The 24,751-nt window shown below is 37.1% G+C and overlaps 1 protein-coding gene across 1 annotated transcript in view; it reads left to right on the plus strand.

Moving 5' to 3' along the window:
- The first annotated feature begins 2,563 nt into the window (after positions 1-2,563).
- The window catches only part of ANO3 (anoctamin 3), a 460,052-nt gene continuing 437,864 nt past the window's right edge, over positions 2,564-24,751 (plus strand). The window contains exon 1 of the mRNA XM_069553832.1: positions 2,564-3,082. Within this exon, the coding sequence (XP_069409933.1) occupies positions 2,929-3,082 (154 nt within the window). The 5' untranslated portion in view covers positions 2,564-2,928. The remainder of the gene's footprint in view (positions 3,083-24,751) is intronic.

The raw sequence follows: 24,751 nt of genomic DNA on the forward strand, positions 1-24,751 counted from the left end.
CAATTTTGCCTCAGTCAAACTGTTAGGTGGAAAGAGGAGAATACAGTGCTGCCTAACTTAAAAAAAAAAAAAAACTGGCAGTCCCATTCTGACTAAAGACCCAAGACATTACTTTGCCAAAAAAGGTCCATCTAGTAAAGGCTATGATTTTTCCGGTGGTCATGTATGGATGTGAGAGTTGGACTATAAAGAAAGCTGAACACTGAAGAATTTATGCTTTTGAACTGTGGTGTTGGAGAAGACTCTTGAGAGTCCCTGGGACTGTAAGGAGATCCAACCAGTCCATCCTAAAGGAGATCAGTCCTGGGTGTTCAATGGAAGGACTGATGTTGAAGCTGAAACTCCAATTCTTTGGCCACCTGATGCAAAGAGCTGACTCATTTGAAAAGACCCTGATGCTAGGAAAGATTGAGGGCAGGAAGAGAAGGGGATGACAGAGGACGAGGTGGTTGGAAGGCATCACCGACTCAACGGACATGGGTTTGGGTGGATTCCGGGAGTTGGTGATGGACAGGGAGGCCTGGCGTGCTGTGGTTCATGGGGTCGCAGAGTTGGACATGACTGAGAGACTGAACTGAACTGAACTGAATATTCCATTTTATGTATGGACCACATCTTTTTTATCTATTAATCTGTCAATGGACATTTAGGTTTTTTTCCATGTCTTTGTCATTATAAATAGTGCTACAGTGAACACTGGGGTACCTGTATCTTTTTGAGGTATAGTTTTTTCCAAATACATCCCAGGAATGGAATATCAAGATCGTATGGAAACTGTGTATTTTGTTTTTTAAATTGATAATTTGGTTATGCTTTGACCATCTTATCCAAGCAAAGTGTCATATAATTACCAGAGAAACTTGGTCATATTAGCCATTTCAGTCAGATTGTTCATTCCTGTTATAGAACTGTGGTAGCCTAGGTTTGCCTAGCATAATTTCTTGTTGCCCTTTCTGTTGAAATGATGATGATTCCATGGCTATGAACAGTAGTTTATAAAAGCATGTAGAGCAGAGAGCCAGTTTTCTTTGTTTGTTCAGTTACAATAATTAATGATGAGTAAGACTTGTCACTTTTTCTCCAGAATTCTTTTTATACTATAACAGCAGTGGATTTGTGAGCCTGTTATATATATTTACCTTCTCAGAGTGCTGAACACAGAAAGTAAAATTGCCATTCCTCATGTATAGCACATCTATGCCCAAACCTAATACCATGGTCATAATTAAGATTGCTAGTGAATCGTATCTCTCTTTCCCACTGAGACCAGATCCAGCCCCCATTCTTTCCAGTGAGCCTTCCTTGGCATTTTTGTATATAAGTTGATACCTATTACAGGGTCAATACATACTCACTTAAATGAAGAAATAAATGGTTAAGTAATATTCCATTGTACATATATTATATTGCCTTTATCCATTTATCCATCAGTGGACATTTATATAGCTTTCATTTTTGCCTATTGTGAACAAGGAGGTGGAATATCTCTTCAAAATAGTGATTTCATTTTGTTTTATACAACCAGAAGTGGAATTACCAAATAATATTTATTTTTTCTTCTATTTTTTTAATCTTTTGAAGAACCTCCACAGTGTTGTTCCAGAGAAAACAATGGCACCCCACTCCAGTGCTCTTGCCTGGAAAATCCCATGGATGGAGGAGCCTGGTAGGCTGCAGTCCATGGGGTTGCGAAAAGTCAGACACGACTGAGAGACTGCACTTTCACTTTTCACTTTCATGCATTGGAGAAGGCAGTGGCAACCCACTCCAGTGTTCTTGCCTGGAGAATCCCAGGGACGGGGGAACCTGGTGGGCTGCCGTCTATGGGGTCACACAGAGTCGGACACGACTGAAGCGACTTAGCAGCAGCAGCAGCAGCAGCAGCAGCAGCAGCAGCAGCAGCACAGTGTTGTCCATAGTAGCTGTACTAATTAATGTTCCCCCAACAGTACACAGTGTTGTTGTTCTTTTTTTTTTCTCTGTATCCTGCCTGCATGTTATTTCTTGTGTTTTTGTTTCTTTGATAATAGCCATTCTAATGAATGTGAAATGGTATCTCATTGTGGTTTTATTTGCCCTTGTTAGCAACATTGAACACCTTTCGCTTACTTGTTGGCCATTTGTATGTTTTCTTGGGAAGACATGCAGGTTGTTTGCCAGTTCTTTAACTGGATTCTTTTGCTGCCAAACTGTATGAATTCTTTGTATATTTCAGATGTTACACACTTTCAGTTACATGGTTTACAAATGTTTTCTTCCATTCCATAGTTTGCCTTTTCATTTTGTTGATTGTATTTTTCGTTGTGCAGAACTTTTTAGTTTAACTCACAATTTAATCTCCACTATCACAAGCATGTTTCAGTAAGCATGAAGACTACAGTCTCACAATTCTGACCGAGGAAATATAATTTAGAATTAACTTCCTTCCAAATTAAGACATTCCTCTGATGTGCTGCCCAGTGGAATAAAGTTGCATTCTCTGACAGTACTTAGCCCCACCCAGCTGATCTTTTGTGTACAGATATGCGGAGACCTAATACCAAGTTACTAAAAGCATCTCTCTGCAGCCTTGCCTGTATCTTCACTTAGCTCATTTTACTTTCTGTTGCAGCCTCTCTGAGATGGGGTTAGCACTGCTATCATTTAAAGGCAGCAAGATTATCTTCAAGAAAAACAGCTCTAAAATCCATCCATCCTATTGACGTCAATTGCTTAGGAAGGGAGTGAATACAGAAAACTTCGTAGAAAGTCAGCTCTGCGTGTTTTATCTTAGATTTCCAAGTGAAAACAATTGCTAGAAAGCCTGAGGTTGTTGCTGATTATAAAACAGTGATTTTTCCCCTCCTGTGATTTTTAAAAATTCAGTAGTTTGAACTATCTGAATCAAAGTTTAAACTTTGATTTATGTAGCTGTATAAGAATTTTGCAATGTCAGCTGTGAAGTTTGAATTGGATAATCTTTCTCCTGAAGGATTCAGACATGAGCATGTTTCCAGCTCAGAGTTTACTTTAACCTGCTTGACTGAACTTTCTGGTGATTCTAGTCAATGGGAACTTCAGCACTACAATTCTGTCCCTGTTGGTAAGCTAAACTTTAGATTGATATTTTTGAGTATCTTAACTTACCTGTGTACTTTTTAAATGCCAGATGTGTAAAAATTAAATCTTGATGTCATTTAGTTTGCAGTGGTGTAACTGATGTCAATTTTAGTTTCTTATTTTTTCCTGAAATAAATGAATGCTTTTTATAGAAAAGAATAGAGGGTTTGCCAATAGAGTAAAATGTCAGAAAACAAATTCAATGAACTAAAAAATGTTAATGGTGAAGTAGATTTTGTTTGTCTGAACACTCAAGTCTATTATGGCTTAGTTTTGTTTGGGATGACTGAGGAAATCAGGGGATTTATCTATAAACTGCAAAAAAAAAAAAGTCCTGCCATCTTTCATTCTTCTTTTTTATTTTTGTTTCCTTTTACATAATTATATCAAAGACAATATATGCTTTGCCTCTCTTTAAGAACAAGATAGTATTCATTTTGGTTTTGTTATTTTATTTGGATTCTGTGTAAGCTGACATTGTTAATAGAATTTAATGTGAAAAATTTCTTTTTGATATCTTTGGGTATTACTATCCAGAATTTCAGTTTTCCTTCTTGCTTTGCAATTTTTGAGTAAATAATGCTAGATGCTAATAGTTTGCATTCATCAAAAATTTCTGAGGGTTTCATTTGGATGAACAGCTGTGAGATGTTGATAATAAACTGTTCTTTGTAGAAAAAAATTGTATAATAAATAATACTTAAATGTTATTCTAAAGGAAAACTATTATGATTCAGTTCTTTATCTTTACTCATAAAAATGACAGTGTAATATGAATGTAAAAGTTAAGCAAAGCCTTCATCACTCTGATTGTTACTGGACACTAATCTTTGTCCAGTGAAAAATATTTGCAGAAATAATAAATTCCATTTTGTAACCAGAAGATTATTCCAAGAGAATTTGGCATCTTTATTTATTTTGAGATGTTTAAAAAGAAGCTTTATGTGACTCCAAGCCAATTGCTGATTTTTTTGTTGATAGATTCTTTGTCTTCTGTGACTTGTTTTATTATACTATAGACAGTTCTACAGTCAGGAGATATAACAATCTTTCGTAAATTTTCTTTCCATTGTAAGAAAAGAGGTCCCCATGTTATTGTTTTTTTTCTTAAATTGAGAATCTTTTTGAGCATTGAACCTACAAGTTCATAAAGTGGAAAAATCAGTTCTTTATAAGTAAATGCAGCTTTATACAGGAAACTTAGACAGGAAGAGAAAATTTATAAACAAAGCATTTGCCAGTTCAATCATTTTCTTTGAAAGGAATTTTATCTCATTTCATCTCTGCCATAGCACGTCTTGGATTGAACAGTTGTCTTCATACAGTTGAGCTGTACATCTATAGCTTAAGTGTAAACCCAGAGCCTGGAAGACACTTCCTCATTGATATCCTGGCAGTGCCTCAGATTCAAAACAACTAAGCAAAACTTCCTAAAAGCTCCTCCTCCTTATATCCTTTTCTCCCTTTTAGTCAATAACTGCTTAGCATATATTGCAGTATAAAGTTTGTGTTTAGTTGTATGCATATTAGTTTATTAATAATATTTGTCTTCTCTACCTCTTTGACGACCACTGTAGCCCTAATACTCAATAGGGTGCCTGGCAATAAAAGTTTCTTGATGTGACTCCCTGCCTGCTTACCTAAGGGACTGAAAGATTGGCTCTCTTCATTCCGCCTAGTGCATGCACCTGTGTAGATTTCTAACTGATCTCACCTCCAGGTTCTCCTTAACAAGCCTCTTGCATATTGACAGTCACATTTGTTGTTGTTTGGTTGCTCAGTCGTGTCTGACTCTTTGCCACCCCATGGACTGCAGCTCGCCAGGCTTCCCTGCCCTTCACCATCTCCTGGAGCTTGCTCAAACTCATCTCCACTGAGCTGGTGATGCCATGCAACCATGTCATCCTCTGTTGTCCCCTTCTCCTCTTGCCTTTGATCTTTCCCAGCATCAGGATCTTTTCTAATGGGTTGGCTTTTCCCATCAGGTGGCCAGAGTATTGGAGCTTCAGTTGCAGCATCAGTCCTTCCAAAGAATATTCAGGGTTGATTTCCTTTAGGATTGACTGGATTGTTCTCATTGCTGTCCAAGGGACTCTCAAGAGTCTTCTCCAGCACCACATTTCAGAAGCATCAGTTCTTTGATGCTCAGCCTTCTTTAAGTTCCAACTCTCACATTCATGCATGACTACTGGAAATACCAAAGCTTTGACTATAAGGACCTTTGTTGGCAAAGTAATGTCTCTGTTTTTTAACATGTTGTCTGGGTTGGTCATAGCTTTTCTTCCAAGGAGCAAGTGTTTTTTAATTTCATGGCTGCATTCATCATCTGTGCTTATTTTGGAGCCCAAGAAAATAAAGGCTGTCAGTGTTTCCATGGTTTCCCCATCTATTTGTCATGAAGTGATGGGACTAGATGCCATGATCTTAATTTTTTTAATGTTGAGTTTTAAGCCAACTTTTTCACTCTCCTCTTTCACCTTCATCAAGAAGCTCTTTAGTTTCTCTTCCCTTTCTGTCATAAATAGTGGTGTCATCTGCATATCTAAGGTTATATTTCTCCTGGCAATCTTGATTCCAGCTTGTGCTTCATCCAGCCAGACATTTCACATGATGTACTCTGTATATAAGTTAAATAAGCAGGGTAACAATATACAGCCTTGAAATACTCCTTTCCTGATTTTGAACCAACTGTCCAGTTCTAACTGTTCAGTTCCAAGTCCAGTTCTAACTGTTGCATCTTGAGCAGCATACAGGTTCCACAAGAGGCAGATAAGGTGGTCTGGTATTCCCATCTCTTGAAGAATTTTCCACAGTTTTTTGTGATCCACACAGTCAAAGGCTTTAGCATAGTCAATGAAGCAGAAGCAGATGCTTTTCTGGAATTCTCTTGCTTTTTAATATGATCCAACGGATGTTGGCAATTTGATCTCTGGTTCCTCTGCCTTTTCTAAATCTAGCTTGAACATCTGGAAGTTCTCTGTTTACGCATTGTTGAAGCCTAGCTTGGAGAATTGTGAGCATTACTCTGCTAGCATGTGAAATGAGTGCACTCGTGTGGTAGTTTGAACATTCTTTGGCATATCCTTTCTTTGGGATTGGAATGAAAACTGACCTTTTCCAATCCTGTGGCCACTGCTGCATTTTCCAAATTTGCTGGCATATTAAGTGCAGCACTTTCACAGCATCATCTTTTAGGATCTGAAATAGCTCAACTGGGATTCCATCACCTCCACTAGCTTTATTCATAGTAATGTTTCCTAAAGGCTCACTTTGCTTCACAATCCAGGATGTCTGGCTCTAGGTGAGTGATCACATCATCTGGTTATCTGAGTCATTAAGATCTTTTTTGTATAATTCTTCTCTGTATTATTTCCACCTCTTCTTAATATCTTCTGCTTCTGTTAGGTCCATACCATTTCTATATTTTTTTTTTTGTCCATCTTTTCATGAAATATTAGCTTGGTGTCTCTGATTTTCTTGAGAGCTTTAGTCTTTCCCATTCTATTGTTTTCCTCTGTTTCTTTGCATTGATCACTTAAGAAGGCCTTCTTATCTCTCCTTGGTATTCTTTGGAACTGTGCAGTCAGATGGGCATATCTTGCCTTTTCTCCTTTGCTTTTTGCTTCTCTTCTTTTCTCAGCTAATTGTAAGGCCTCCTCAGATAACCATTTTGCCTTTTTGCATTTCTTTTTCTTGGGGATGGGTTTGATCACCACCTCCTGTACAATGTTATGAAACTCCATCCATATTTTAGGCACTTTATCAGATCTAATCCTTTGAATCTATTAGTCACTTCCACTGTATCATCAGAAGGTATTTGATTTAGGTCATTCCTAAGTGGCATAGTGGTTCCCTAATTTCTTCAATTTAAGAAGACAGTCACATAGTCCTTCATAAGTACAAGTCTGACCTATTTTCACCTTTGTTTACAATTTCTGTAATTCTTTGTGACTTCAGTTATAAATCTAGTGCTCTATGATCTAAATCTGTTTTCTTCCAAAACTTTTCCAGCCTTATACAACCTACACATACGCAACAAGAATGTTTTTCACTTTAAATCAGTGTGCATATTATTCTTTCAAAATAATTTCCAATAATTCTTTCCCTCTGCCTCTATTAAGATCTCACTGAGATAAAATACTGTTGTATCCCCAAATACCTATGATTAACTCTCTATATAAAGGAAATTTTCCTGTTGCTAAACTTCTACAAAATGCTTATTCATTGTGTTAAAATTTTCACATTCTAATTATTTTTATAAATACATATGCTCATGGCTCCTTTCCTATTAGATTGTTTCTTAAAGGTAATTGCCATTTCACAGTTGTTTTTTTTTGTGTCTGTGAATCACATACAACAATTGTCTGTCACATACAATAAATATGATTCAGTGAATTGTCCATATAGTTTGGGCTTCCCTCGTAGAGCAGCTGGTAAAAAATCTGCCTGCAGATTTAGGCAGTCGCTCAGTCAGTCTGACTCTTTGTGACCCCATGGACTGCAGCGCACCAGGCCTCCCTGTTCATCACCAAGTCCCAGAGTTTTCTTAAACTCATGTCCATTGAGTCGGTGATGTCATCCAGCCATCTCTGTTGTCCCCTTCTCCTCCTGCCTTCAATCTTTCACAGCATCAGTGTCTTTTCAAATGAGTCAGTTCTTCTCATCAGGTGACCAAAAAATTGGAGTTTCAGCTTCAGCATTAGTCTTTCCAATGAACACTCAGTACTGATTTCCGTTCGGATTGACTAGTTGGATTTCCTTGCCGTGTCCAAGGGACTCTCAAGAGTATTCTCCAACACCACAGTTCAAAAGCATCAATTCTTTGGCGCTCAGCTTTCTTTAGAGTGCAACTCTCTCATCCATACATGACCACTAGAAAAACCATAGCTTTGACTAGATGGACCTGTGTTGGCAAAGTAATGTCTCTGCTTTTTAATATGCTGTGTAGGATGGTCATAACTTTTCTTCCAAGGGCATCTTTTAATTTCATGACTGTAGTCACCATCTGCAGTGATTTTGGAGCCCCCCAAAATAAAGTCTGTCACTGTTTACACTGTTTCCCCATCTATTTGCCATGAAGTGATGGGACCAGATGCCATGATCTTAGTTTTCTGAATGGTGAGTTTTAAGTCAACTTTTTCACTCTCCTTTTTCATTTTCATCAAGAGGCTCTTTAGTTCTTCTTTGCTTTCTAGCATAAGGGTGATGTCATCTGCATATCTGAGGTTATTGATATTTCTACCAGCAATCTTGATTCCAGTTTGTGCTTCATCCAGCCCAGAGTTTCTCATGATGTACTCTGCATAGAAGTTAAATAAACAGGGTGACAATATACAGCCTTGACATACTCCTTTCCCTATTTGGAACCAGTCTGTTGTTCCATGTCCAGTTATAACTGTTGCTTCCTGACCTGCTTACAGGTTTCTCAAGAGGCATTTCAGGTGGCCTGGTATTCCCATCTCTTTAAGAATTTTCCATAGTTTGTTAAGATCCACACAGTCAAAGGCAAACGTCTGACAAAATGTGGTCCACTAGAGAAGGGAATGGCAAACCATTTCAGTATTCTTGCCTTGGGAATCCCATGAACAGTATGAAAAAGCAAAAAGATATGACACTTAGAGATGAACTCCCCAGGTCAGTAGGTACCCAATATGCTACTGGAGATCAGTGGAGAAATAACTCCAGAAAGAATGACGAGATGGAGCCAAAGCAAAAACAACACCCAGTTGTGGATATGACTGGTGATAGAAGAAAGGTCCAATGCTGTAAAGAGCAATATTGCATAGGAACTTGGAATGTTAGGTCCTTGAATCAAGACAAATTAGAAGCGGTCAAACAGGAGATGGCAAGAGTGAATGTCAACATTTTAGGAATCAGCAAACTAAAATGGACTGAAATGGGTGAATTTAATTCAGATGACGATTATATCTACTATTGTGAGCAAGAGTCCCTTGGAAGAAATGGAGTAGCCATCATAGTCAGCAAAGGAGTCTGAAATGCGGTACTTGGATGCAATCTCAAAAACGACAGAATGGTCTGTTTTTTTCTAAGGCAAACCATTCAACATCATAGTAATCCAAGTCTATGCCCCGACCAGTAATGCTGAAGAAGATTTTAATGGATTTGTCTAAAAAGAAATACATTCCATTGTCTGCAAAAGCAGTCTTTATACTTTTTACTTTTTAAAACAATACCTTGAAGATAACACATACCTACAGAATTTAAATAGTTCTCACAAGACATCTATTAGGTAGAGTTGGTTTATCTTAAACTCTGTTCACTAGGAGAATCCAAATTTCAGAGAAGTAATTTAATTGGACAAAAGTCATATACATATAGTAAGATAGAGAGAGAGAGATAGACAGTGTATGTGTGTGTGTGTGTGTGTGTGTGTGTGTGTGTGTGTGTGTGTTGGGGAGGTGGCAGAGACAAAGGGAAGTGTAAGAATTCTTTGTTTTCTGTCTCTAGCGTTTTTTCCTTCTTAACACAAGTTGGATGTTAAGTTTAAAGAAAGTCACATGGGAGAACATGCTTTATTGTGTTCCAGAAATGGATTTAATTAGTAATCAGTAATGAAAATATAAATTTCTGGACTCCAGAATGCACTTTAAATGATTTGTGAGCCGGTGAGCATTTCATCATTATGGTCATCTTGGTCATCATCCTTACTGTGGTGTTAATGACAAGCACAGATATATCATTTCCTGTGTATTCAAGCAGTGCTTTCTTTTATACCTATAATGGTTATATTTATTTATAAAACATGTAAAGTTTATTTATAACATACTAATGTAATATATATATACACACATATGTACATACATACATGTATACGCACACACACACACACACACACATTCTGGAGAAGGGAATGGCAGTCCACTCCAGTATTCTTGCCTGGAGAATCCCCATGGACAGAGGAGTCTGGCGGGTCACAGTCCATGGGGTTGCAAAGAGTCGGACATGACTGAGCAACACTACATTACTACACAATACACACACAAATGTATGTATTTACATATTTAATTTCTCATGTTCAGCCCTATGGAGAGTTAGGTAATATTATTTCCATATCACACTACTAGTCAATCAACAGATATTTCCGACACCTTAAGAAATGTGTAGTGGGGTAATGGGTCATTTCCCGCTGTGAGAACAGTGGTTCACATTTGACATATGTGCCTACATGAACAATAAGGAACAAATTATATGTACATAAATGCAAAGAGTGGTTACCACTGATTTTAGATGTTTATAAAATTACACATCTTTAATTTTCTGTAATAATCTGTTATGCATCTATAGTTTATAAAAACTTATTTAAACCTAATTGTGTCTTGGATTATTGTGACTTTTTGGTGATTGGCTCTACTTGATAGTTAAAGACCTGCAATTTAGGAAGCAGATCATTTGTTCATGTGGTTATTATAATATAGCAGGAAGAAGACATGACTATTGCAGACTGTAGCAAACCCGGATGCAATTTTAAAGGATGTCTTCTCCCCTTGTCTCTAGTGTCTGCCTGTGTGGATGTCTAGTTCTCTAGACTGACTTACTGCTCTGTCTTTACATCTGTTTTCTATAACCTTGATGCTTCCGAATGTTTGCTTTTTTGCCAGCTCCTCAGGGACTCTTACTATTTCTATTTTTCATGAACTGTTTTTCTAGTTTCAAATTAACCTGTTGTTGCATGATGCAGACACGACATTCCTTTAGAATTTAAGTACCTCAGTACAATTAGATAATAACCTCTTAACATAAAATCGTATATTATTGAAAAAAAGTTGTGTCAGTTATCTCAATTGTGTGAAAGCAAACCAGTAAACATCCTGGACCAATGGGCTGGATATTGAAACAATGCTTATATAATTCACATAAGTACTGATACAAATACTTCACAGTGGTGCTAAGTATACAGTGCTAATTCTGAAGAGTTGAAGATCATTTTGTTCATCTGTCATTCCTTACCAAAACCAGGTATGTCTCACTGGTAGTCATGTAACTTCCAGTGTGATAAAGTAACATTTTGATCAATGTGATCTGTAATTCACTTAAAGGCCAATAGCATAAAATACATTTCAGTGGTCTAAAGATTTTGGCCATAATAGATAGTAAAACTTTTTTCTGGAGTTTCATACAGTGCAGTCTAATATATTCAAGAATGTATGTGATTCAACTTTGAAGAAGTTTGTTAATTTTATTTAATCTAGAACTGTGCATGTTTATTAGACTCAAAACACTTTGACAGAACATTTCCAACATCCTGCAAGATTTGCTTTGAAGATTTAAAGAATACGTTATGTAACTAATGAAACAATGAGAACTCTAATAAAAAATCAAGATAGGGTCCCACTAAGTCACCTCAAAGTATGCCACCTTAGACAAGGTTTTAACATCTCTTCTGAATGATTTTCCTAATCTATACGGTATCTAGAATAGATTAGTTGATCTTGAAGGCCACTGATAATTATAAAAAAGCTTAATAGGACGTAGGATACAGCATGCTTGGGGCTGGTGCATGGGGATGACCCACAGAGATGTTATGGGGAGGGAGGTGAGAGGGGGGGCTCATGTTTGGGAACACATGTAAGAATTAAAGATTTAAAAAAATAAAAAATTAAAAAAAAACAGATGTAGAACATTTCCAATACACATCATTAAGCTTGGTAAAGCCAGTAATATAAAAATAGATAAAGATAAAGTGTAATTTATATGTAAGTTATAGCAGTGAGTGTCAGCATATGCAATGAACTTCATAATTTTCAGAGCTCTTTTACATTTGAACTTTACAACCACTCTGTAGATGAAATCATTTTATTATTCCCATTTTACAAATAAAGAAACTGCATATCTAACAGTGAAATTTTAGTAAGTGGCAAACCAAAGACTTAAATCCAGGCTTTTTCCAATTCCACATGTTATTGCCACTATGCTACTACAAGTATAAGTACCATTATTGCTGCTATGATCATAATGAAAAATTGAAAAACAACATTTGCTGTTAATTGCTTTCCAGACACTTCTAATCTCATTTTATTCTTCCCATACTGTTCAGAAGAATGGAGAGATTAAATAGTATTGTAATCACCTGTCATATTTCAAATATAGTTTTTCAATTAAGAATGGTTGAGCTGGTATCTTTGCAAGAAAAAATAATGACAAGTAACTTGTTAAGCTAGGAATGACTACTTGGCCTACAGAAATTAACTGTTAACATGCTGGTTTAAAATAATTAGTACATTATACAAACATCACATTTCAAATGTGTTCTATATGTTTGGTGAAGCACAGAATCTTTTAATAGTATTAATCATTTTAAATCATTTTTTCCTGTCTAAATTAGGAAGCTTATTCAATTCTAATGATTTCTGGTAAACTAATACTAACTTTTGACCAACTATCGTTAAATACTAGAATCTGCAATAATTGCTATACTTTAAAAAAATTGCCTTTGAGTTATTTCCATAAGAGACTTGCTTTCTTCTCTAAATTTTTATTTTTAAAGAATTTAGATGTCTTAACAAGGTGCTGGTGTATTGTGCATTTACAGTAACATTTTGAGGCAACAAACATCCTTTCTGCTTTCTTTTGTTTGTAGCTGAGGATTAACTTAAAATTATTTTATTTAGTCATACTGCTGCTGCTGCTGCTAAGTCGCTTCAGTCGTGTCCAACTCTGTGCGACCCCATAGACGGCAGCCCACCAGACTCCCCCGTCCCTGGGATTCTCCAGGCAAGAACACTGGAGTGGGTTGCCATTGTCTTCTCCAATGCATGAAAGAGTCATACTGCTACTTAATACCAAAGATGAAAATGGGAAGCTGGGTCTCATGATTTCTCATCTACTGCATTTCACACTAAAGTAGTTATCTTCCTTCAAAGATTTCTTAGTATCATGTCTCCCTGATACCAAATGAAAATAAATCTACTCCACTGAGACATAAAACAATTAATTATTGTGCTTTCCTTAAAAAACAGATTTTCAGGTGTCATATGATCTCAAACAAATGCTTTATTTTCAAGAGCATTGCACCATTCAGTAGTAATCAGAGGAGTAAACATAAACCCATGATAAGTATTACACAGTATCCCCATCAAACCACATAATCACATACATAGGCATACATGTTAGAGAAAAATTACAACCACTCTGTAGATGAAATCTCTGTCTCAAAAAATTAAGAACATGACTACTAAGGGAATCCAAAGAATAGGTTATGTGTTCTCTGACCTTGGGGTATGAGGATGAGCACCCAACTAATGTCAGCCCAGAAGACTATCTCTGATCAAAGAGTAGAAGACAGGCCACTCTACAAAAAGAGTTTTGTTCAGTTAGAAGTAATTAGAGGTACTAACTTTTTTGAGATGCTTAGAACTATGACCAGCTGCCACATGACTAATTATAGTTATACAAACATCACCAACTGTTCGTTTTTATTAAATGTCTGCTCTGTGTCCAACTCTCTGCCAGTCTGTGTGAGAAATGTACTTGGAAGGCCCAATGTCTGCTCTAAATCGTGCTCTCTAAATCTGGTTATGAAAAAATCCATATGTATGATTGAAACAGGTTACTGTCTCTTCCTGCCAGTGTCATTCAGGGCAGGAACATATGAACCGGGAGGACAGTGCTTTTAGAGAGGTAGTTCTTAAAGCCAAAGTGTAGCCCACAGAGCACTCACATTAGAATCTTGTAATATGTGAGTATTCTTGGATCCCATCCCAGACCCATTACATGTACAGTCTGTGGTTATAATACAGAAATCTAGATTTTAGAACCTTCTCATATTATGATTCTATATACCAAAGGTTGAGAACCAATGTTTTGTCAATGGCAAGGAGAGGTTTATTGGCAAAGGCCCCTTTCAGTGATCACTATATTATGGCATTTTTTTTTCCAGATAATTTCTGATCATAATGATTTTCAAGTCTCCATTTGACTCTCACAGCATTTCCACAACCCTCTATTCCAATCTCATCTTCATGCTGGGGCCCTAGCATAGAGGCCCACATGGAAACATTAGATCCAGGTAAAACATTGAGTACTCCAGTACTCTTGCTTGGAAAATCCCATGGACAAAGGAGCCTAGTAGGCTGCAGTCCATGGGGTCGCCAAAAGTCGGACACGACTGAGCAACTTCACTTTCACTTTTCACTTTCATGCATTGGAGAAGGCAATGGCAACCCACTCCAGTGTTCTTGCCTGGAGAATCCCAGGGATGGGGGAGCCTGGTGGGCTGCTGTCTATGGGGTCGCACAGAGTCGGACACGACTGAAGCGACTTAGCAGCAGCAGCAGCAGAACTCTTTTGTCAGCAACTTTTGTTTAATGGCTGTTGATCCATTTATATACTTGCCAAAGTGTCTTCCTATTTTTCTTACACCTACACATCACCCTCACACATCCTTCTAAAAAGTCCTCTTCTCATCTTTTATATAAAATATTTCATTTTCTGTATATTGGAGGTTCATTATACCCACTTCTATGGCACTGATTTCAATGTAAAATGTTTACTTTTTGCATTTAATCTTGCATTTAAATGGATGCAATTTAATGTAATTTTGTCAAAATTCAATGTAATTTTGTCAAATAGAGAATAAATTTCTACAAGGTAAGAGACATGTTGTACTTCTCTTCCCTCAAAAGGGACCAACAGAAAGCTCTGTGGACAGAAGGACCTGCAATACTTGTTCCTAATATGACTTTACAAAGATGGACCAACTGATAGAAATCTTCACTTCCTTTGTATAATGTTTTAATATAACTGATCTCCTAATGGCTCTGCCTAGGGACCTTCAGTTCGTTCTGTCTCAAGAAGAGCAATCTAGGTTCATATAATATGTGTACTTTGGCCGCCCTGGTAAAATGAAAAGTTAATGCTAATGTGATGCTGTAAAAGGAAATAACCCCAACAACCATCATTTTGTTACATGCTTGCTGAAAATATTCTGCTAGGAATTGAGTACATCTATTATAATTCAAAATAATGATTTAAAAAGCGGCCTTTCTAGATTCCACATATAAGGGATGACATGATATTTCCTCTTCTCTGTCTGACTTAATTCACAAAAGGAGTGATGCAAATGAACTTACTTAGAAAACAGAAGCAGGCTCACAGATTTTGAAACTGAAAGAGTTTATGGTTGCCAGGGGTTGGGGCAGGGGCAGATAGGGGAAAGGGATATTTAGGGACTTTGGGATGGGCATGTACACACTGCTATATTTAAAATGCATAAGCAATAAGCACCTAGTGTACAGCACAGGGGACTCTGTTCAATGTTATGTGGCAGTCTGGATGGGAGAGGGGTTTGAGGAGGGATGGATACATGCATATGTATGGCTGAGTCCCTTTGCTGTTCACTTGAAACTCTCACACGTTTGTTAATTGGCTAAACTCCAGTACAAAATAAAAGGTTTTTTTTTTTTTTTTCAAAATGACTTTTCTAATAACATACAAGGAGTGCTTATGTGGCCATTGCATCAGTGCATAATAATTGGTGGAATTCACTAAAGTGAATAGAGATAAAGATAGTTGCTGATATAGAGATATCTCTCCTCAAATGATTTCTGGTGTCTTGTCTTCCTGATACCACATGAAAAAATTTTTGGCATCAATTTTTTGGAATAAGTCTCAGTACCTTGGCTTACCTAGCACTTTATTTTATCTTTCTAAATTAAGACTTGTGGTGAAATATTTATGGTAATGTTCTCAGGTTGACATAATGATACATAGCCTTAATCTTTATTCATAAAACTGTTTCTGGAAAGCAACTGACAGGAAACTCTCTCTAAAGTAATGGGTGTGTTCATATCTGAGGTATGGAGTCGCACATGCTACCTAATAATTTATGACCAATTACAGAAAATGTACTTAGGTACTGCAGCTTGCGAGTATTATCTCTTTACAATAGATTCAAGATTTTCTTACAGTTAATCAATCTCACTTTAACTCCGATGCTCTTTCTGTTTTTTTTAAAGCAGGAGATAAAGTAGTGGGGTACAGATGTACACTGTGAATTAATTAAGTCTGCATATATGGGTGTATTTGCATGTGTAAAGGTAGAGACACAATTGAAAATCACTATTCTTAGAGATATAAGCAGGAGGATAGAGGTCCAGGAGTAAACTATTCTGGCAAGAAATTTGGCATTATTTTTCAGATGGATTTCAAATCATATATAGCTTTGATTTAGAAATGCAACTTCTAAGAATTTGTTTCAGGTAAAATCAGGGACATACACAGAAATAATGGAGCAAAAACCCTCATTGTAGTGTTGCTTTTAATAGAGATAATGAGAACTAAGAGTCCAACAGTGCTGGATTCATTAAACAATTAAACTGTAACATATCTCCCAAGAAGGAATGTTAGAGACTCGTAAATAAGTAATGAAGAAAATGCTGTTGGTAATGGAAAATGCTCAAGACATAACATTAAATGAGGTGATAAAATTATATGCAGATGTTTTATACAAGTTTTGTGTAGATATTTATAATTATATGAGATTTGAGCAAAAAATACAAGAAAAACATACCAAATTAGTAAAATCTGTTAGTCCTGAGGGTTAGGATCCCAGTAAAGTTTACCTTTTTTTTGTTGTATGCTTTCCAAACTGCCTTGATTAATCATGTATTACTTTTACAATGATAAAACAGTTACATATGAATGCATATCAGGAGTATAATTGTTTTCATATACTGAAGAAAAATGAGAAAAAGCTTACATGAAAATAGACATAGAGGGAGCTAAATTGTGCCAGAGTCCTTGGCTAGATATAGGTTTCTTAATATTTGAGAATTTTCAAGTCTCCATTTGACTCTCACAGCATTTTCACAACCCTCTATTCCAATCTCATCTTCATGCTGGGGCCCTAGCATAGAGGCCCACATGAAAACACTAGATACTCAAGACACTTGTTCAGGATGTTGAGGATAGTCATCTTTAGCACTGTTTTTGCAGTCTTTGTTCTCCCCAGCCCTCCAAATACCTAACCTTATTTCCAACAAAACTCTTCCATATGCAGAAATAGCCAATATGCACACATCAATGGCCATTTACCATATCCAGGTAAAACTGCAACTGGCACTTTTATGAGCTGCATTATGTTTTACTTTCGAGAAGAAGAAATCATTTTTACAACCTTTCAAGAAAGAGGATATTTCAGGGAAGACAAAGGGGCACTCAACAAACATCTATTTAAAGGTTGGAGTTAGCAGAAAGGAAAGAAAGGAAAAATAATGATGGCTGTAGGCATCAAAATGTCTGTGGGCATCAAAAAGCTAACAATAAGAGAGAAGAGAAAGGGCCATGTATTAAAAACTAACAATAGCAAAAGTATGGAAATCAACAGGAAGATAATTACACAATAGAATATTTTTATGTATCAAGATCTGTTGAAACACAGAGATTTGTTAGGAAGATATTTTATATCTCATAGACTCATTGAATCAAATTGAAATAGGCTCTAAGGTAAGTTTTCAGGAAAAAAAAAATCATAGAACATACTGATGTTTAAGCATGAAAAGTGAGACATGGCTGCTGTCAACTCCAAACACATGCTACTTATGCTGATATGCCCAAACTTTCACCTCTCCTCCAACTCTGGCGCTACACAGAAAATCACTTAGTAAACAGGAAAAGTATGCAGTGCTACATCTCCAACCCAAAACTGTGCCCTAACTGGTTTCTGATTAAATCACTGCCAAAACCCTTGCACTGGGGTGGAATGAACCCCACACAGGACCCAATGCCTGAGAGTAGGCAATGCATAGATTTGTCAAGGGAAGGCCACTTTGAACTTGTTTCCTCATTTGAAAAACAAGGGACTTGGACCTCTTTTCAAAGATTCTTTGATTTTTTTTTTTTATAAGCATTTGGTTAAAAAATAATAAGGGTCTTTGTTAAATAATAATAAGGTCTACAAAGTCCTGCAAGTCATCATAAATTTGGAATATTTATTGCTTAATATAAATTTGCATGGTGGAGAAACTCTCCATTGGCTTCTGATCTCCGATGTTCCTGCGGCTATGTTCTCACCCTTACTCTTGTGCCTTTTCTAAACTCATGGTGCTGCCTGACTCAGGGGTACTTATCATTTAAACCAAGGGCATTGGAGAAACCATTGTTATCCCTTGAGTCATCTGTGGTGGATGCTATTATTGATAGTGGCATTTTGCCTGTTCTTAGATGACCAATGAATTCTACTCTCTTGTTTCCCATATTTGTGTCTTACACATTCTGAAATTTGAACTTTTTGCTTGTTCTTCACTTTTCTTTGTGCTTTGTTCTTTGCTTTTGCTTGTTCTTTGCTTTTTCTTGGTCTGTAATTTGAGTTCTCAAAACTCAAATATACTTGTTCATGTTACCTGAAAATTCTGTGCAGAAAGTTCTTGCTTCAGTTTATGAGTAGAAAATACAAACCATAATGATAATCTTAGATTCACTAGTTTTATTTTCTACTTCTTGTAAGTAAGTCCAAAAGTTGCTAGCATTTATTTTTGTAAATTTTTTAACTATACATTTAAATGGAAAAACAACTTCTTGATATGGGAGTTGTCTACCTAGAAATGGAACTTAGCAGATAATCTGGTACCCTATATAAAGTAAAATTGTTATTCATTATATAAAGCAATAGAGAGGCAGTCGCTTTAGACCCTAGATCAAGCTAGAGTCCAGAGATTACTCTGATATTTCTTAGTTATAGGACTTAAGAAAATTTCAGTGAATCTCTGTGTGTTTCTGTTTCCTCATATAAGGGTGTAAAAAAAAAAATCTCTATTTCACAGAATAGTTAAAAATGAGAGTGCAAGTTGGTCAGTTGTATCCAATTCTTTGTGTCTCCATGGACTGTACAGTCGATGGAATTCTCTAGGCCAGGATACTGGAGTGAATAGCCGTTCCCTTCTCCAGGGGATCTTCCCAACCCAGGGATTGAAACCAGGTCTCCCACATTGTAGGCAGATTCTTAACCAGGTGAGCCAACAGGGAAGCCGAAGCCTGTAAAAAAATCTCTATTTCACAGAGTAGTTAAGAATAGTATATGAAATAATACCAAAAAAGCATTTAGCACAATGCTTAGCAGTTAGCCTATAACTAGTAAGTATCTGGGCTTCTCTGCTGGCTCAGATGGTAAAGAATCCGCTTACAATGAGGGATAGCAGGCTTTGATCCCTGGGTTGGAAATATCCCCTGGAGGAGGGCATGGCAACCCACCCCAGTATTCTTGCCTGGAGAATCCCCCATGGACAGAGAAGCCTGGTGGGGCTACAGTCCATGAGGTCACAAAGAGTCGGACATGACCAAGCAACTAAGCAGATACAGTAAATATTTAGGAAATGTTGTTAAGTACATTATGCAAGGTAACAAGGTAGGTTATATACTATCATGGTGTTCCACAATACAATGACTGACCATGTTCTGCGGATTGTAATCCATATGAGACAAATTGTAGAATCTGTGCAGTGAGAACTGAGCTTCTCAATTTAGGTACAGTTTTCCACAGGGATATATGACTGTGCAGAGAATTAACATCACACATTTCAGGAGCATTTATTTTACTTGAAAAGTAATCTTATGAAATTTTAATACTAAAAAGGAAAATTTGGTAGGAAGTGAATAAATACCTAGATTAATTTGTATAATAAAATGTTAGATTTCAAAGAAAATTCCTGTTAACCTAGAGATGTTTGTGGGCATTTGCTTTTCTAACATGAGAAACATTTTTAGAGGAAAGTTTGTGAGGCACTGGAAAGAAAACAAAGCAAGAAAAAAATGTATTGGCTGCATCAGAATCTTGGTTTCTGCTGGTTGTTTGGATGTTGATGGCCCATGACAATGGGCTTCCTTGGTGGGTCAGATGATAAAGAATCTGCCTGCAATGCGGGAGACCTGGGTTTGACCTCTGGGTTGGGAAGATCTCCTGGAGGAGGGTATGGCACCACTTCAGTATTCTTACTTGGAGAATCCTGTGGACAGAGGAGCCTGGCGGGCCACAGTCCATGGGGTTGCAAAAAGTTGGACATAGGCACACACAGCCCCATGATGACAGTGATGCTCAGTGCTTTTTGTGGAGTCAAATGTCTTGGGTTCAGTGAGGCCATGTTAGTTTTAGCATTTACATAGTTGCATTGCCATTAAACAGCGTTCTCTTCTCAGGATATCATCAGGAGAAGCTGGGAATTTTATAATACTTCACTTAAAATGAGACTGGGAAAGGGAAACAAGCTTTTTTCTGTGTTAGTTATTAAACTTGTCTTTTGCTCCCACTCTAGATGAAAGTAGGCAGAGGGCAGTCTAGGTCAAAGTAGGCAGGAGATTGTCTAGCTTTTGCAACATGGATAGATCAACAGAGTAATATTATGCTTAGTGACATAAGTCATACAGAGAAAGACAAATACTGTTTGTGGAGTCTAAAACAGAAACTAATGTGCTTAGTTACTCAGTTGTGTCAGACTCTTTGCGACCCCATGGACTGTAGCCTGCCAGGCTCCTCTGTCCATGGGGATTATCCAGGCAAGAATACTGGAGTGTGTTGCCTTGCCCTCCTCCAGGGGATCTTCCCAACCCAGGGATTGAACCCAGCTCTCCCACACTGCAGGTGGATTCTTTACCATCTGAGCACCAGAGAAGCCCATAAACTAATGAATATAACAAAAAAGGAACAGATTCATGGAGATAGAGAACAAACTAGTGGTTACCAGTGGGGAGAGCAGAAAGGGAGGGACATGATAGGGGATTAAGAGGTACAAACTACTGTGTACAAAATTAATAAGCTATAAGCATATTTGTACAGTACAGGGAATATTAGCCAGTGTTTTATAATAACTATAAAAGTATAATATTTATAAACTGTGAATGATTATGTTGTACACTGGAAACATATAATATTGATAATCAACTATACTTCAGTAAATTTAAAATAAATTGAGGTGATCTAGCTTCTAGAAATGGGATGTCTTCTCTTAATGTTGAATGATGTGTTCCATAAGGAAGCTGAGATACTAGTGATATTCAGGCATTATCTGGATTAGCTTGACTGAATTGTACTTGTCAATGGGTAGAGATAGATCTGTAATCTTCTCTTAGGTGAAAATATGAGAGTGGGACCAAGACAGCATGTGTAGCTTGTCTAAGATCACACAAAGAATTGGATACAGAGGTCAGTCTATACTGTTGTATAATTTACATTGTCAAAACTGCAAGTGTCTTCTAATTCCAAGGGCTCATGATGAATAAGAGGCACGACATGGGCTTCATCATAGGAAGCTCTGACTATGATTCAGAGACACAGTAGATTTCAGAACTTGTACAAGTTACTTAATAATTTTCTTCCTATTCTCAGTGGGATATCCACTTTACAGACTTGTCTATGGGATTGAGAAAATGTATGAAAAAATACCTTGTGCAGAGAGGGACTTACAATAAGTGTTTAATAAATATGTGATGTCTCCCCATTTCCCATTTTCAGTGTTTTGCCTACTTATTTACTCCCTGTGGCTTCTCAAACGAAAAATTGCTGGGCCATTCATTAATTGCTATGATAACTAAGGATAGTGAATCTGAAAACCACAAAGTATTCTACAAAATATTCTACCTATATCACTGTGAGTTCCCTACTTAATTCTTGCAACTACATGCCTTTTACATGCCTTTTAGATCAGATTCCCTTGAGAGTGATTTATGACTAATTTCAAAAAGACAAAGATATGGGAATATTCATCTAAACATTTCTAGTAATACAAGAATCTTGATCTCATCATTGTTGGTTTATTGTTCATTAACACTGAAGAAATTATCTTCCCCCTTTATCTACTCTGCCATTGTTTGCTCCAAAATTCTTATCTGATTCCTTGGTAGATAAGCATAATTCAGTGCTTTATTTTTATTCCTTTCCACTGACTATTTGGCTCCAGCCAGTCAAATTTCAGAATGCACGTTCCATTTCCAAGGCCACAATGGAGACAAGTCTTGAAACAGAAGGACGTAAAGAAGAGATCAGTTCTGTAGTGGAAACCAGAGTGTGGATTTTGGAAGTTACCTAACTTCTACATCCAAAATGCTACGTATTTCAAAATTTCAAATGAAATACTATAGAGTAATCGTAGAGAGCATGGTCATTTTTTCTTCTGGCTTTGTCTTGAAAGTCAAATGAAGCTTTTCTCAATTTATCTGATGTCCTTATCATATGGATTCTTTAAAAAAGTTTTTAGAAAAATAAAAATAAAATTAATTAGTTTTTAGAAAGTAGCATCTTGTTAGCTCCATAAAATACATATGCAAACTGTCTTACATTTGAATTGAAAGTGACCATTTATTTCATCACAGAGAAATGATGAAGAGAAAGAATAGGTGGAATTTTTGGAAGCTCCAGGGAATGAATTGTTTATTTATGGATCAACAATATAATGTGTGACCTACTAAAATGTAAAAATTGTATAATACAAGGATAGGAATTAATTAAAAGGAGATTAAAACATGGTATCTTCTTTTAGTTGACTATTAGAGAAGACATTCATTACATTAACACTTACTGAGTAGCCATGTGTGTATATATATATATATATATATGTGGCAATACATTGTACTATATATATATATAAAAATATATGCAATATACAATGTACCATGTGTAAATGTACTTTGATACACAAGAAGTAATATCTGTGTATATGTGTGTGTGTGTACTGCCTGGGCTGGTATCAATTCTATTCTTCTTGACATTCTAGACATCACTGCATCCCTTGCCTCATTCTTTATTATTCATGAATTAGCTCAAGCTGTCCCTTCAGTCTTCGGCTCTTGTCCTTGTCTCACCCTGAATGTGATCAGTATTAGGATCTTGATAGATGGCTACAAAGAAGGAGAAGAAAACTAAGGAAAAGGAGAGTCTGCATGAGAATTTTGCAGTACAGTCACTGTGTGGATGTGTCCACGTAAGTTTAATTTTAGTCTTTAGTTTACTGGAAGTTACGCTAGAGAAGAATCTCTTCCTGGGCTTACAGTCTGTGCTTCTATGGCATAATATCTCTTTATCTGTATTAGTCTTCCCCTAGTGTTTCTGAGATGTACCCTTCCCAGATCTGGACTTGGCCACTGTTTTAATCCTCATCCACACTAGATATTCATCCTCCACAGATGTCAAATTCCTGCATTCTCTACACCTTATGCCATCTTACTCAGCCCTACCTGTTGGAACATCTGTATCTCATGCGTGACTCCAGCCTCAGTACTGCTGAGGACCTTCACAGATATGGAGCTATCAAAATGATGGCAATGAGCACACCCTTTCACCTCCCAGGTCCAGTTAGGTAAGAAGGGGTAGCAGTGTTCTTCCCTCTCCCAATATAAGTGGTCAGGTGTTAGAGAACAGGAAAGAATTTAGGATCGTTTTGGAAAGTCAAATTAGAACTTTCATGTTGTACCTCAGTCTCATAATGAATTAACTACATTTTGCTAAGCTGTCCTGAAAAGCGGACACACTGTATTACACCACTTCTTAAGGGGAAGGGATTTCTATCTTCTGTGCAGTGTAACTTAGAATTTAACCCTCAGCAGCACATGCAGCCGCTTTAAAGTTGAGAGTGGTTATTGAAGGGAAAAGTGAGGTAACTATTGATTATAGTGTATGTCAAAGGAAAAATCAATGATTGAGGATATGTGTTCTGGACCTTCAGAAGAATAGATCAATATGGCCCAAAGAGAGTAGAAAATGAAAGACATTTTAAAGTGGGGCAGACTTTTTTAAAAGAAAGGAAGAGATCCTCAGCGGATGCAGGGACGAAGACTGACCGCAGAATATGATGTCTCAAAAGCATTCACTTGTGTGGCTGCGTATTCCTGTGTTTGTTGGTTTGTTTTTTGCCAGTCCTGCAAACATTCCTCTTTCTTTCAGTATGAATACTCTGGATTTCTCTTGGGAAATGAATCCCTTTCTTACTGTTTGATGATAAGGTTTATGCCTCTAAACTGTGCCCGAAGTCAGCCTTCCTTCCAAGTATTTCAGTTATTGGGCCAATGAATTTCTTATTGGTTATCACTCATTTGATTTGACTTTTCTATCAGGTGCAAAAGGAAGATTTCTCAAAGGTAGAGATGTACATTTCCAGTTTGGGGTAGGATAATGATAAGAAATGACCTGCTTAGCTAGATTAGAAGATTCTTGTTGTCAGGTGGTGGAACATGGATAGAATGGATGAATGTTGTTGTTCAGTCACTAACCCGTGTCTGACTCTTGATGACTCCATGGACTGCAACATGCCAGGCTTCCCTGTCCTTCACTATCTCCCAGAGTTTTCTCAAATTCATGTCCATTGATCTGGTAATGCCATCCAATCATCTCATTCTTTGTTACCCTCTTCTCCTTCTGCCCCCCCCAATCTTTCCCAGCGTCAGGGGCTTTTTAATGAGTCTGCTCTTCACATCAGGTGACAAAGTATTGGAGCTTCAGCTTCAGCATCAATCCTCCCAATGAATATTCTGAGTTGATTTCCTTTAGGATTCACTGGTTTGGTCTTTTTGCTGCCCATGGATAGAATAGTTAGACTTTAATGATAAATTAATAGTATTAGCCAGTGTGGATGATAGATACCCTGCTATTTGAGGGAGACCCATTTTATCTTTCCTCTTTTTTTCTAGTCAAGACCTCATAATAGTAAGCTGG

The sequence above is a fragment of the Ovis canadensis genome, chromosome 15 (assembly GCF_042477335.2).
Source record: "Ovis canadensis isolate MfBH-ARS-UI-01 breed Bighorn chromosome 15, ARS-UI_OviCan_v2, whole genome shotgun sequence".
Taxonomy (NCBI): Eukaryota; Metazoa; Chordata; class Mammalia; order Artiodactyla; family Bovidae; genus Ovis; species Ovis canadensis.